This window comes from Salminus brasiliensis, chromosome 7, assembly GCF_030463535.1.
Source record: "Salminus brasiliensis chromosome 7, fSalBra1.hap2, whole genome shotgun sequence".
Taxonomy (NCBI): domain Eukaryota; kingdom Metazoa; phylum Chordata; class Actinopteri; order Characiformes; family Bryconidae; genus Salminus; species Salminus brasiliensis.
Window position 1 is genome coordinate 29,420,420 of NC_132884.1, and position 15,432 is coordinate 29,435,851.

At 40.2% G+C, this 15,432-nt stretch overlaps 3 protein-coding genes across 3 annotated transcripts in view; all 3 read right to left on the reverse strand.

Moving 5' to 3' along the window:
* Positions 1-358: 358 nt before the first annotated feature.
* Positions 359-5,040, reverse strand: tatdn2 (TatD DNase domain containing 2). The gene is made up of 6 exons (XM_072683080.1): positions 4,717-5,040; positions 4,247-4,606; positions 2,387-3,436; positions 2,111-2,238; positions 1,827-2,010; positions 359-499 (listed from the first exon to the last, which is right to left on the reverse strand). Exons 1-6 carry the CDS (start codon positions 5,038-5,040, stop codon positions 359-361), a joined length of 2,187 nt encoding a protein of 728 aa, XP_072539181.1.
* Positions 5,041-7,001: 1,961 nt separating this feature from the next.
* On the reverse strand, positions 7,002-9,100 carry vhl (von Hippel-Lindau tumor suppressor). The gene is made up of 3 exons (XM_072684492.1): positions 8,191-9,100; positions 7,773-7,895; positions 7,002-7,679 (listed from the first exon to the last, which is right to left on the reverse strand). Exons 1-3 carry the CDS (start codon positions 8,384-8,386, stop codon positions 7,486-7,488), a joined length of 513 nt encoding a protein of 170 aa, XP_072540593.1. The 5' UTR covers positions 8,387-9,100; the 3' UTR covers positions 7,002-7,485.
* A 633-nt stretch (positions 9,101-9,733) lies between these two features.
* crbn (cereblon) overlaps positions 9,734-15,432 on the reverse strand; it is a 9,045-nt gene continuing 3,346 nt past the window's right edge. Inside the window, 8 exon segments of the mRNA XM_072684491.1 lie at positions 9,734-11,003; positions 11,511-11,642; positions 12,282-12,346; positions 13,306-13,421; positions 13,777-13,861; positions 13,977-14,039; positions 14,142-14,295; positions 15,100-15,258. Of these exon segments, the coding sequence (XP_072540592.1) occupies positions 10,826-11,003; positions 11,511-11,642; positions 12,282-12,346; positions 13,306-13,421; positions 13,777-13,861; positions 13,977-14,039; positions 14,142-14,295; positions 15,100-15,258 (952 nt within the window). The 3' untranslated portion in view covers positions 9,734-10,825.

Below are 15,432 nucleotides of genomic sequence, written 5' to 3' on the forward strand. Positions count from 1 at the left end.
AACAACTAAACCAATCTGGTATTTTATGCCTTAGAAACACACACCACAGCACAATTTCACACAACCACACAGTGCAGGCATACAAATAAAGAGACGTTTAACAGAACTAGTTAAGTATTTTAAAACCAACAGACAGCAATAGAAAAATTAAACTTTTTTTTAACATTTTCCTTTACATAAACAAACCCATCAACAAAGTGCACATTCACATACAACCTAACATACCAACTCAAACATGGAGATCATCATGGTTCTGAGACAAACAGTTAATGGGTATAAGAATATGGACAGAAGATTACATGGCAGGCTATGACTGCAGATCACCAAGTAAACAGGCAGCGCCTGCAGGTTGCTGTGCTCACAGGCCATAAATATGCGTGGTGTTCTGGCGAACCTTTTGAAGTACAGTGGAGAGGAGCTCTCCCTTCAGCAAGCTGATCTCACGCAGGGTGTGTATGCCCATTCCAGGGTGAGCAAACCTACACACCGTCTTGGGCACCTACAGTGGAAAAATAATAATAAAAGTGTACACAAATTTAACACAATTAACAGTAACAAGAACTCCAATCTCTCTCCGACTGCCCTGCATCACCTCCATCTCGACTGAAAAACCTTCACACAATACTCTCTGCTTGGCATTTTTTGTATAGATGTTCTCTAAGGTGCTTGATAAATGGAACAAACCATACTACACTCTCAGAATGAGGGCAAAAACATTTCAATACTAGTAGTATTACAGTAGTATCACCAAAGGTAAAGTATTTTAAAAAAAAAAAAAAAAAAAAAAAAAAAAAAGTGACTGCCACACATCCACACAGTTAGACATAGGAGTGGACAATATGACACTATGACTTGGCTAGTATTTGGCTAGCAGTTTCTTAAATTTGTGACTACTGGTGAATTTTGACAAAACAGTAATAAACCAATAAAAAATATAATTAAAATATATTTAATAAAAATACAAAAAATATGCAATTAACCAGCGTATTGTAAAACATGTCTTTAAATATATTGATATTTTTAACATATCACCCAGCCCTAGTTTGATGTCTACACTAAGTAACACTACATCCAGTTATACTCAATTTACTTTAATTACACACAACAGCTTACAGCTTTAATGATTTCCACCTGATAAAGTGGATGGATTCTGTACTAAACCTATATGTCCAGAAACATTACATTTGCTTACTTAGCAGATGTTATGATCTATAGTAATTTTGAACAGTAATAGGTGAATGTATCAATGAAGGTTTTCTTGAGAATCTTAATAGGAGTAGCATACATGAATAAGGTGTTAAACAAGTGCTTTGAAAAAAGAATCAAGCAGCTAAACACAGCTGTATGGCCAGCAGTTTGAAAACACTTTGTTGACTTAACGTCAGAAAGAAGCATGTTTTATTCTACAATGTCAAACAGAGATGCCCAGTCCCGACCCTAAAAGTTTTCCACCCTGTGATATTAACTCAAACCATAAACTAACACACAACATCTATGGAAAGATAATCATCATCAGGAGTACCTGAATATTAGAGCCAGGTGTGTTTGATCTCTTAGCTTCTTCAGCTCTTGTTACCCTTAGTACTTTGTACTTTACTTTTTTAATTTATCCCCTATCCTATTTATTGTTTAGTGTAATTTCCCTTTAGTTTAATACTGTAAATAATCAGTGTTCTGTGTTTTTGTTACTTGTCATACGTGTTGCTCTCAGCAAGACAAATTCCTTGTATGTGCAACATACTTGGTGAAATAAAGAGATTCTGATTCTGATCTGAATGTTCCAAGCTTTTAAATCTCCAGGACTGCACCATGTAACACATGCATACCTGTCTGGGCAGGAAGTATGGGGCATCAGTCTCCAGCAGGATGCGGTCCAGTGGGATTTTCCTGACTGCATCTCGAGCCTCCACAGCACGAGGGTATGTTACCAGTGCAGTGAACCCCACACACAGATTACAGAACTCTCTTAAGAATGGCTCGATTACAGAGTAACTGTTCGTAAAACAGTGTCTGTCTCATGGGCAAACACACAGAGACACAAACAAAGAAAATTAGACAATTCCTGTAGCGTATAAAACACACATGTACACATGAGGTTTTGAAACCAAACCTGTGTATCTTGTAGTCTCTGGGAACACACTTCTTCATGATTTCCAGCAAATCATCGTCGGCATCACGGCAGTGTATGACCAGGGGCTTTCCTAGAGACACAGCCAATCTCAGCTGCCGTTCAAACACCTACACTCAAATGCAAATAACGTTTAAACATTGCCTATAATAAAGGTTAAACATCTAATGAAGTTAAATGAAGCAACTACAAAAATATCTACACCAGCTGACAGTAAATGCTTAATAAAATCTCAACACTGCTTGTGTATTTTTATACCTCTTTCTGTCTGTTGGAGTCAGTGGAATTCTTATGAGAGTAATCCAGCCCAATTTCACCGAAAGCAATGGTCTTCGGGTGACGCATGGTTCTCATGATGCTTTGCTCATAAATGGTGTTATACTCCTTTGCAAAGTGGGGATGGCATCCAAAGGCACCCCACACCAACTCCTCACCCAGAAGCCCCTCCCAGATAGCCTCCTTCTGTGTAATCCTCGGGTTGCAAAAGTCAGCAATGCATCCACTAAACTCTACTGGGAAACTGCTGGCATATTTGCTACGAAAGCTATGGAAACTTCCCTGGAAACCCAACTTCCCATAGAGCATATCCAGGTGACAGTGGGTGTCAATAAATTCTAGAGAGCCTGCCTTACCATGGTCTGTGCCTGTTAACCAGAGAGGCTCAGAGCCCTCAGATATCCTACGGATGGCACAATCATTGGCAAGTGATGTCCTTGATGAAGAAAGCCTGTGTGCATCTGAGAACCTGTGTTGCATAAGAGGGGAGAATTCACACAGCCCCTTTGAAAGTGGGGCAGGGGATGTAGTTCTGGAAGCCCTGAAGGGCAGGGCGTACGGGTCTAGAGATGAACAAGTCTGGCCAATTGGCTGCTGTAATCGGACTCCCCGTCCCAAAGCCACAAGAGAACTATTAGGCAGGTTTACAGTCCTGGAGGCTGAGGAATCAGGTGTTGTGTCTTGGAAAGTTTGTCCAGATGTCCAGAGCAACTCTCTACAAGGCACTAAGGGTTGCACCGAGCAGTCTGTACTTGCAGGAGGTGGGGAGGTTTGGAAGGTTGTCAAATTAATCCATGGCATACTAAATATGGGCTGTGGGAACTGTGGGGACAACATGTATGCTGGAGGTGGGTTAGGCACATATTCCAAACAAGGTGGGCCTTCAGCATCTTTTATTTCTTTTTTCTGCTCTTGCGCCATCTTTTGCTTAGTGTGCTGATCCAGAGACTGATCCTGGGAGAAATTCTCCACCTCAACAGGATCCTCAACATCTGACCAATCGGGAGATTCATCACCTTTCAGAAGCACACTCTGCAGAGGGAGATGAAAAAGAGAACTGCAATGTGTGGACATAATTTACGGATCACAGTATTTTGTTTTTTTTGAAAGAAAAAAAAAATACATCAAGTAGTGTGGCAAAAACTGCTAAACTCTAAGCTTATTTTCTAAAACTGTACTTAACTAATAATGCTGGGGTTTCTAGTATGAGAACATGAACAACAAACTTTGTCAAACTTGTGAGGCTAAGGGATGCAAAGCCGGACTTCAAAATGTTGCATAACATGGCAAATAATTACATTATGAAATAACTACATTTTGGAAGGAGGGAAATGCCTGAAGCTCCTCTTCTTACATCAAACACCCTATTAATTACACATGTACCTTGTTCATGTGTATTTGAGTCTTCACAAACCTACACCACTCAGTTTCCTCCCTTTTAACCCAGACATCTCATTCCTGGTTACACTTAGCGAGGGGAGACCATCTCCCTTCCACAGAGCAGAAACCACTCTAGGCCAAAGTACTCCCAATCTCTTACAGTCCTCTCGCAAATCATCATAAGCTAAAGGCATGGGCTGGACTAACAAAATGCAGGTTCCCTGCTGGATTCCCATTTAATAAGCTAGAACCATAGACAACACATGCCATTTGAGAGACTTTTCTAAACTTCTCTTAGAGAAACATGAAATAATTTCTGTTTGCCAGTTGGTGTCCTAAAAATTCCCCATTTGGGAAACTGGCAATTTATCATGATTTTGAGAGTCACATCACTCACCCGCTATAGTCAGAAAACTAGACAACCCAGCAATTTCTTAAACTTTCAGTTTCTCTTGTCCTTACCCTGGTATCTGTTTTCACCTCTTTCTCTTCTTCTTCAGCATCTATGAAGACAAGTGGGGCGGGCCAGTGGTTTTCCGACTTCAGTGATACAGATGTCTCATCGCTAAATGAGAATCTGGGGTAGGTATTTTCCTCAGTCTTTGTCTGTGCAGTGGGTGTGTCAATGCATTTCCTCACAGAATGATTCTCCACACTGTCTTTGGAAGAGGGGGAGTTATTTTCCCCAGTCCCTATAGCATCAGTGAGCGCTCTGAGGTAGATAGCCTTTGAGCCCTCTTCTGGAGTTCTGTCCTTGCGTTTCACACTCGATGGGGTAGCCAGGGGATCAACTGGGGAGTGCCGCGCTGATTGTGTGTCTTGCTGAATGGATACATAAACAAGTGCAAACCATGCTTTATTTCACTTGGGTTAAACAAGTGGTCATTATAAAATTAGATCCACACAGTCCAGTATAAATACAAACTACACACCTCTGCAGTCACTGCATGTTTCCCAAACAGTCTGCGCACACCACTGGACAAGGAGTGGGTTTCTAGAGTGTGCTCCTTCTTTAAAGACGTTGCCCGTCTTCCCTTAGGTGTGTTGAGCCTAATGCTCTCCAGCTCACCTAGTTCGACTGACCCAGTGGACATGTTTAGGCTGGAAGAGTAGTCCTCACTTGATTCTTCGGATCCTGCGTCGCTCCAGAGCGTGGGCCGAGCCAAGCCTTCATCATTCTTCTGGAACTTTCTAGGCGAGCTGAATGCGGGACGTAACCAACCAAACTTTACCTTTCGCCTTTCACTGTTCATCATGCCAGGGCTAGAACACAGAGAACCATGTATGAGTAAGAAACATACCAGGATCAACACATCATGCAAAATGCAACCTACTAGAACATATGTGAATCCTGTGAAACAAGCATCATGAGACAAAAAACATATGCTAGAGCTGACAGACTTAAAGAGGCCCTTTTCAGAGAGAAATAAGAATACATTGGATTACCAGCAATTATAGTCCTTAATTATACTTTGTAGTCAAAATTGCTATTCCAATTCTCTACTGTGTCCCATCTGGCAGTATGAATTCAAGTATGTTTTTGGCATCAAACTGATAATGAAAGATCCAAACACAGTGTAATCGTTTTGAAGACCCCATGTCGTTTTAATCTAAGGCTATACACAGATTTGATCTATAAACATCCTGATCTTTTAGCTTTACATAGATGCACCTCCTGTTCCCTGTCCACTTCCTTTGTCAGCACAGATACGCAACACGACTGAGAAGTTATGGACAAAACTGTCAACATTATTTGTCACATTTTACTTGAGTGTGATGTTTCTTCTGAACGTAGGTAGTGCTCACTGTTCGGGGATTCAAGAGAAACACGACCTAATAATTAAGCGCTACGAAAAAAGAAAAATCTAGCTAGCTAACGTCGATGGGTTACTGAGTCCCTGGATACGACTATTTCAAAGGCCAATAGTTTATAATAATTAATCATAAGAATAATTTAGCTAAGAACAGCCCGAGCGCAATCAACAACAAATTGCAGAACTGCCATTTCAATGGAATATGTTGTGAAATTGTAGACGCCACTTATATATATATAAAATACGCAGATAGCTAGCTAGCTAACTAGCATTGACGGTTAGCTACGTTTCCAGCGTCCGTTGGGTCTCGTTAACGTTAGCTAGCTAGCTGTACAGACAGTGGTGGGGGAGTATGGCCATACGCTGACATGTAGCTAGCTAGTTAGCTTAGCTAGCTTATCCAAATCACTTGTAGTTAGATATTTTATCTATATAAAATCTATATTTTTTATATATATATATATATATATATATATATATATATATATATATATATATATATATATATATATATATATAAACCAAACTACCTAGTGCTAGCTCACTAGCTAAGTTAGCTAGATAGCTAGTTACCTGGCCGCTGTGCTAAACGCCCGCCAGCCTACCCTGCAACCTCGACACCATAGCCTTTAGCAAAGTTAACTAGTGACACTCGATTATTATAAAGAGGCACTGAAAGGTTGGCTAGCTATATTGATCAATCTCCCTTATTGAACCCACTTACTGAAATAGTTTCCAATATGATTAACTACTAATTACGACTCCCCAGAAGCGTTCAACGGTGATGCCAATTATTCAGTCGATCCGAACCGAGCCACAATGCTCAGCGCTCAGGAGACCTGAAGAGGAGAGTCTAACAACCTCAAACTACCAGGAAAAAACACTCACGAACTAATTTTATTTTAAATTCTGTCTCAAAATTTAACAGTTATATGTCCCCCCAGAAATATCCATGAATAATCAGTTTACTGTTTGCTCAATAACACTTCATATCTAAGCACTGCATAAATAATATCATAAGTCAGTAAACCAATAAAGACTAGTTATAAAAAGTGAATTTAATTTCTTTTGAATGTGTTGATATTAAAAGTGTCTGGTTCATAAAGGCAGAGGTGCCCAAATGGTTTTTGTAGGGGGGAAACAAACAAACAACAGCAATAAAACATGAAGCTAGGACAGATTTAAATCAATAAATGTAATAATATTTCAGTATATTTAAAAATGCAATTTTAAAAGCAAAAAATATTTTCTATGTTTTATTTAATAGTTTCTTCAATGTTTAGGTGAGCGTGGGAGCTTTCTGGTGGTCCTCAAAAGGTCAAAGGTTCTCATGGCCAACAGGAGAGCCACTACTTAAATCTACAATTTAAATGCATTAAACTTTTACAAATTAAAAAGACACATTTACAAGTTTACAAACTGTTTTATTAAGAAATTGTCAAGTTCATTTCCATCTATCCAATAATGACTTTATTGCAAAGGTGCATTGTTTACTTAATTTGTAAACACAGTTGAATCTATCTACATTCCCTGCTACTGGCTTTAATCATGGCAGTCCTAATCTAATCCCAGCAGATCCGTTTAAACCGTTTCTTTACATACATTGACTTGACCTGAAGAAAACAGCGAGAGAAACCATGACATGTATTTGGAAAAGTGGGAATAGCTGTGTGCAAAGGCAAGTGGACATGGATGCTCTGTGGTTTACAAACAAATGCAGTAAAAACTGCACAGTTAAACTAAGCTATAAAAATATTAAGATATATTAAGACTTAAAATATTAAGCTGCTCATTTCACAAGTTCCCTCTTTGGGACAGTTTGTCTGTTGAATGTGCAAAAAGACAATATTAAAGAAGGCATTTGAATCAACAATATATATTACAAGTTCAGTTATTCTGCATCTCTCTGTTCTGCAGAAGTCTCTGCTCCACTCGCTGGCCAATGCGTCGCAGGTCAGCCTGAATGCTGGGTCTCTGAGCAAGTTCTTCCTGTAGACAGTGAGCAATTTCTAAGCGCTGGAAATCTTCACTACGCACCAGCTGCCTCACCACCTGCAGACAACGCTCTCGCAGGGAAAACACTGCAACACAAACACACATACAGTGAATTACGTGTAAGTACAGTCTATCAGTCTTTCAAATTACCGGAAACTACTGAAGTTGAGGTTGTGTACCTGGCAGCGTGATGTTGGCCATGGACACTTGCCCATTTTCCAGTGCATTGGGTAAGTACATCTCCTTGTTATTCACCAACATAGGATCATCAGACTCAGCATCACGAAACATCCATGGATGCCCTATCAGACACATACAAGCACATACAAGTATATCACTTATTAATAATAATAATAACAATAATAATAATAGCAGATTACAAAACTACCGTTACAAAACTTGTTAACTTGGCACCAGTCAGACATGTCGGATTTCCTCACTTCACAATCATAAAAAACTCTCTAAACAATAACAGTGCTGCCAAAGATCTTACAGAACAACCAGTATTGGGTCCACTACTGTTCGGCAGTCTGTCTGAGCTGCCTGTGCTGAACTGAATGGGTTTGCCGGCTAATGCACAGGGGGACAGAGACTCACCCACATAAGTAGTAATCCTCTTCCCGGTCAGCGGCCGTAGCTCTCCGTAAGACTGCGGCTCTCCGTGAAAGTTGATCCAGATGAACTTCACGGTTCGAGGAGACCGGTTACAGAACACCACATGGGCCTGGAGACGACTGACCAACGAGCGGACCAGCGGGAGCGGCTGCTGCCTCTCCACGGGCTCCTGGGGCATGGTGAACTGCCAGCCCGCTACCTGCCTGACTTCTGCGACCAACCGCACAAACAACAGAAACCCAGCCCGTCAGTCGGCCAAGAAACGAAGACAGTAAACAAACTGACTGAGGCTAAGCAGAGGCAGTTCGTCTATTAAGACAAAAATAAGCACAACGGAAAACTATAACATCGAAAGCTCGGAAAGCACTGCGGAACAGACGGCACCGTCGCCCAGTACGTGCCTCAAGTCTGTTTTGATTACGTGAGCAACTCAACGAAGAAGTGTGTCGCCGCGTTCAACATCTCCCCCTGGTGGACGTCTTCCGCTATGTCAGGTCCTCTTATGGAGCAAGAGTGTGAGCAAGAGTGTAAGCAATGGTTCCGAAAAGGCAACTTTACAGTTTCTTCTTTTAGCCCAAATGTCCTCCATTACTTGTTAGCTACATTAGCCTCGTTATCAGCTGTCAGTGTAGAAAACTCTAGTAGTTATCCCTCTCTTTGAGAGAGATTTGTATTATCTTCACAAAGCAACCAACACTTTACCAGGCACATTCCAAAGCAGCTGGCACACCAGCCGGCACATCTTACAGAAGCTGGCACATTTTTTTTAGTAGCCGGCACACCATCCAGCACATCTTCAGGCAGCCAGCACATCTGAAAACAGCAGGAACTTCAACTGGTACATCTTAAAGCAGCTGGCACACCACCAGGCCCGTCCTAAATCAGTTGGCACACTAACCAGCACATCCTAAAACAGCTGGCACACCAACTAGCACATCTTACTGAAGCTGGCACATTTTCTAAGTAGCCGGTAGCACGTCTTTAGGCAGCCAGCACACCACACAGCACATCCGAAAGAAGCAGGAACGGCTGCCAGCACATTCTAAGGCAGCTGGCTGCTTTTGAACGTGCCAGGTGGTGTGGTGGCTGCATAAGGATGTTCCAGATGGTGTGCCTGCTGGTGCCAGATGCTTTAGATGGACTGCTTTTAGATGGCGTACAGTGTTTTTTGGTGTACAGTTGAAGTGCTGGCAGCTAAAAAATTGGCATTGCAAACAGACTCTCCGTCTATTCAATCTTCAAAGAGAATGCTCTTATGATATTGTGCCAGTGACCGTTGAGATGGCGTTTGGTGTGCAGGCAGCTTTATGATGTGCTGGTTGGCGTGCTGGCTGCATAAGGATGTGCTGGGTGATGTGCCGGATGCTATAAGATGTGCCGGTTAGTGTGCCAGCTACTTTACATGTGCCATGTGAAGTTCAAGTCAAGTTCCACTTGGCACACAGTGATCCAATTCTTACTTCTAAACCATGTAGCATGTGTGAGTATTTGGTTACCTGTATATTAAGTAAACTTAATATCAATAGACATTCCAAAAATGATTTTATTAGCGTATTTAGTAGAACTGAACACCCTTTTGGATCCTGAATCCCTTGAATAATGAAGTCTTTACATCTCATGGTTACAGATATGCCAGTCAGTGGCTTGCTGAGTGTGTTTTGTATATCTCATTTTAACATTATGGATATGTGAGACTGCTGAAGTATGCACAAGATGTCTTAGATGTATTTGAAGTATGTGTATGCACTCGGTTTAATAACCCTGCATTTATAATAGAGGTTTCCCCAGGAAGAGCTGCAGTCTACATACAGACCTGTCTGCCAACACGCCTGCTAACAAAATCCTTTCAGTGTTTTAACACACATACATCCAATAACATTGTCATTGACAAAAGCGAGAGGGGCTAAGAAGAAATACAAAAATACAGTAAGCAGAGCTGTGCCCCTGATATGACTTTACAATGATAAGAGCAACTCTGTTACTTTCTTAATCATCCCCATCAGTAGTTACTGTGGCATCCAGTACCACACGTCTCCTTGTGCCACATGTGCCACACTCTTTAACTTAATGAAACAAGCTCTCTTTGGCGTCTTTCCATCTTCCGTCTCTTCACAGAAGGCCTATAAATATTAACATAATACTAAGAAACACCAAGTGATGACCCTAATATCCATACATAAACAAGAGGGCATTTACTTCACTAAATGGGGGCAGGGGATGGGGGGAGATTGTGGGCATAAAAGTGTATGTTGTCATACGCAACATGCTCAACTCTGAGTTATTACAACAGTCAGTAGATCAGAAGATCAGATTGTAAAAGCAACAGATTTAAACTACCAGATGTACTGTGCCCTGTGGTATCCATCTGGTTTACTTCTTCAAGGGAAACTAGTTTACAAAGCAGTTTGTTTTTCTTCCTCTCTCGCCCCTCTGTCCTCCACATATCTGTCTCTCTGTCTCCTTTCCCCCCTCATCACTCAGCCCTATTTCTCTTTGTCTCTCGCCCTCGTTCTCTCTTTATGGTTTGGAGTGCGATGTTTTGGGGTGAAGTGGAGGAGGACTTAAGTGGTGGATGTTTTTTGTGCTGCGAGTTGTAAAGTCGCGGGTCATGCTGAAGTCACAGGCAGAGCAGGCGCGAGCCTTCCACACCCTCCTCGCCCTGAGGGATTGTGGGTAGGAGAGCAGAGCGAGTCAGACCCCAGAAGCGAGGTGGACTTAGATCCTTCTTCACTGCCGAGAACTTCCAGCCCATGTGAGAACCACACGTCCGGCACTGAGCAATCGTCCATGCATACCTGGACACACACATTTCAAGACAGTCATCTACACAACTACCATCACATGTTTGTGTGAACTATGCTCTATTTTATTTGGGGAACTCTAGTGGTGTTATTAGGCATTTGATTAAAGGTGCAGTGCAAAGGCCATGCTGCTCATACTATTTTCAGTGCTAATTGGCAGCATATGTCATCTAAATTTTGTGGCTATACCCTATGAGGGCCGGTAGCACAGACACAACAACTAAACCTGATAATTAGCTGCTCAGGTGTGTTTAAGCATAACAATCAGCACATAAGAAGACAGAAGTTCCCCACCCCTTATCTAGGAAAACACAAATATCAGATTGGGGGCCAAAAAAAACTGGCTTGCGACATCCCTTGTATCTATATAGCATTTTCTACATTAGGAATACATTGATGGTGTTAGTAAAGTATTAAGTAGTAGATGAATAGTAGAGAAAAACAGGAATTTTAAAACAACACATTTAATAATCTTAAAAGCATACACACATAAAGACTTACCCCGGGAACCAGCTATGCAGTGTGGAGGGTCTTCCAACCAGATTGAGGTTGCTAGCCTTGTAAACAGTCAGTGTCTCATGAACATAACCATGTGGATTCACATAAGCCGCCATTGGCCCATACAGAGACAGGCTAGAGAGAGACCAAGTAAACAAATGATAAGTAAATACAAATTATGTGTATACTGGATACACTGGTACCAAACAAACAGGCTAAGATAAAAAAATAATAATAAAAATAAAAAACCCCAACAAAAAAAAATAACAACATAAGATCATTTTAGGTATTGGCACGAGTGAAAACTAACAGCACAATGCAACACAGATCATTCAGAAACTGCAGTGTGTAATGCTGGCAAAGCAGGCAGGACAATGCTTGTCCTGTTAATATACAATAAAAATAACAACATTACTTTGATGCTTCATGCACTTGTATTAGGAGAATGGCCTCTCTGTCATGGTCACGCTATGTAACTTTGGTGGAGCTGCATTACGCAAGTCATATTTGTGTAAAATTACTCAATCACCTCAGTCCACATGCTTCATCTCTCAGCTTCTCAACAAATGCATGTTTTTAAGTTGTCCACTCTAGGGGAAGCCCAACATAAAAAAATACCAATCCTTGCATAATGCTGCTTTAAATGGCTTTAAAGCATTGACCACACGCTATGTGTGACTTATCTGACCACACATGAAGTTTTTAAAAAAATTTGAGTAAATTAAATCTGTATCAAAGCATCTAGTTCATGATGTTCATGTTTTCGTCCTGTACCTGAAGATTTCATTCTTGGTTGTGATCTCTGTGTCCTGGCACTGTTTGCAGCACAGAGACGTGCACTGTGACAGAAACAAAAACACAAACTGCATCAAACTATAAACTGAAAATGATTCCAACAAAATCTATAGATTGGATATTGTTCATTTTTCTACCTTCAGTGCCCTCCATAATGTTTGGGACAAAGACATTTTGATACATTTTGGTGCTCCACAAGATTTCAAATCAAACCAATTAGACCTGATTAAAGTTCACATTACAGACTTGAAATGAAGGGTATCTGCATACATTGAGGTATTTACTGAAACTTTTTTTAGAATTCAGCAGCTCTTTTAAGTACTTTTTTGCTAAATGTAGTATTTTGTAGTCTGTATTTCTGAACATGAAGTCTTCTGTGGAAAGTAGTTTCTGACAAATACATATCCGCCTCCTGAAGGCCATTTCTGATCTGTCGAACAGACAACAAGATTTTTTCTAAAGATTACAGAGGATTCGTCTGCCATCAGCAGTAGAGGTCTTTCTTGGCCTACCAGTCCCTCTGTGATTAATGAGCTCACCACTGCGTTCTTTCTTCTTAATGATATTCCATATAGTTGCTTTTGGTAATCCCAAGGTTTGACCGATGTCTTTAATGTTTTTTTCTCTTCTCATATTCTTCAACTTTCACTGGCACAACTCTTGTCCTTATGTTGAACAATGGCGATTATAGACTACAAAAAGTGTTTGAGCACTTAGAAGCAAGTCAAGTGTTTTATACCTGTACTAATGAAGCAACAGACCACAAGTAAAGCAAAATTACCCAAAAATGGTGAGGAGGACTGTGTTTAAAAAAAGTGTTGCAATTTTAACATAAATAAAATCTAGAATATGTAATTTAATCACATCTGATTGGTCTGAGATTTTTAAACTTAGGAGCAGAGGAGCATATCAAGAAAGAATGTGTATTTGTCCCAAACATCATGGGAGGCACTCTTTATCTCCAGTGCCGTCAAACCCCCCAAAACTCTCAAAACACACACACCCTGTCCATGATGTCCAGCTCACAGCGCAGTCTTTGAATGGCACTTCCGATCCTAAGCAGCTGCAGCCTGAGAGCATCATCTATTGGCAAACAGGCAGCCACCCTGTATGAAAAATCTGAAGAGAGAGACACAGGGTCAGAGAAAAGCTGCTTTGGTCTAAATAGGACTGAATCAGACTTAAGTGTTTTTTGCAGGGATAAGAGATGAAGTATGTATAGTCAGTGTAAATGTGTGCTTTGTGGTTTACATCTCTAAATTTTCACTTTCCAATAAAAAACATGTTTCCTCAATATGATGACTTTTTACAGGAGAAGGCAAAATGTTCATGTAAAATAAGAGTTCATTCCAAGTAATTTAGAGCATTTCTATTAATTTGTCTATTTTTCCAGAATAATTTACAGTGTACAGAACACAAAAAAATGGACAAAAACAGAAATGCATGTTTTTCATTAGACAGCAACGATATGCACCTATAGCATTTGTAGGCAGAGATTCATCCTTGAGGTTCTCGTCCCATTCGTGGAGCTGCCTCTTTACTCTGCTCATTAGAGTCTCCTGAAAAACATAAACACACACATACTCATGAACAGAATGTATTTTAGGAGCATGCAGAGGTGTGGCAGAAGAATCATAAAAAAAGTGTGTGTGAAGAACTGTAACTGAAACTCACAGAGTCATAAAGGGCATATACCCAAGGAGGCCACTGCGTCATACTAGCAGAATACAACTTCCTCTGAGACAGCGGGTGAGAGGCAGAGAGTATAACATACATTAAACATGACAGTATTTGCAAGGTTTTCAATTACTTTAAACTCTAATGTAATATGTTAGTTACCCGTCTGTAGGCCTGGCAACGTTGCATCTGGCTTTGTGGTTGTGTTTGCTTGGTAGATGGAGCATGTGTATGTACGTGGGACAAGAGCTGAACTGCACTCAAAGGGTCAAGCAGAATTCTCTCTGGCAAAATCTGCACCTTTGCCTGACGAATCCTTAAAAAAAACACACCATCCTTTTACTAATAAATGCAATCAATGAACTATAATAATTTCTATTTACCCATTTTTGATATTCATATTTTTCTATATTTCACAAACAACATTAAGAGATGGAGGTAATATAACTAAATCAATAAAATTGAAAGATCATTTGTAAAATGTAATTAACAGAAATGTAATTGTCTTGTGAGGAAAAAAGTTAGGACACCCTATGCCCTAATACCTGGTATTTCCCCCATGGCTGGAATAACTTCAGTATAGAGGTATAATGATCTACCAGTAATCTTTGACTGGTTTCCCACTCCTCCATGCAGAATTCTCCATGCAGACTCATCTGCACCTACAACCTTTTTTTCTGAAAGTCTTTGGATCTCACCATGGTGATAACCCGCACTTTACCAATCAAAAGCAAAACAAACTAAATGTCCGAGGTTTAAATAATGGCTCCTTCAAATTCCCTCTAACAATGTTTTAATCATCTGCAGCTAATGTGGTGCACTTGATTCTACTTTTAAGCATTTGAAGTAATAATAAATGTGGGGGTGTCCTACCTTTTTCCTCACAGGAAAATAGTATTTTTGTTTATTACATTTTACAAATGATTTTAAAAATACATTTATATACACACACATAAAAATACATATATATACACACACATAGGACTGTAGAAACATTAATGGCATTATCTAATATGCTCATACTTGTGTTTTCTGTTTTCTTACTGTTTCCAGGAAAATAGTATTTTTTTTTTTACTTTTTGATTTGATCATACTGTGTTGTGCAGTGTTAATATCTCACCCATCTGCTTGTGTGCGAATGTCATGCACTCTAAAGCGCTGCCGTCCAATAGCTTTGATTTTCACTGTCTCAATGCCGTACTCCTGCTCCTCACGAAAGGCATAGATCTCTGCTGTTGTTCCAAACTCTGCTTTTAGCTCTCCTTCACTTGCACCAGGACTGCGGAGAAGTTCAGATTTAATAACAGATCTTTAGAACAGATCAGTAATTTAATAACAGATCTGAAGCAACCTAAATTTTTATTGCTTTTAAATAAATGGATCATGAGCTTTTCCTTAACTTCTCCATACTCTTTTTTTCTTCTCATCATTCTGTTTTCATCTGGTTTAATCA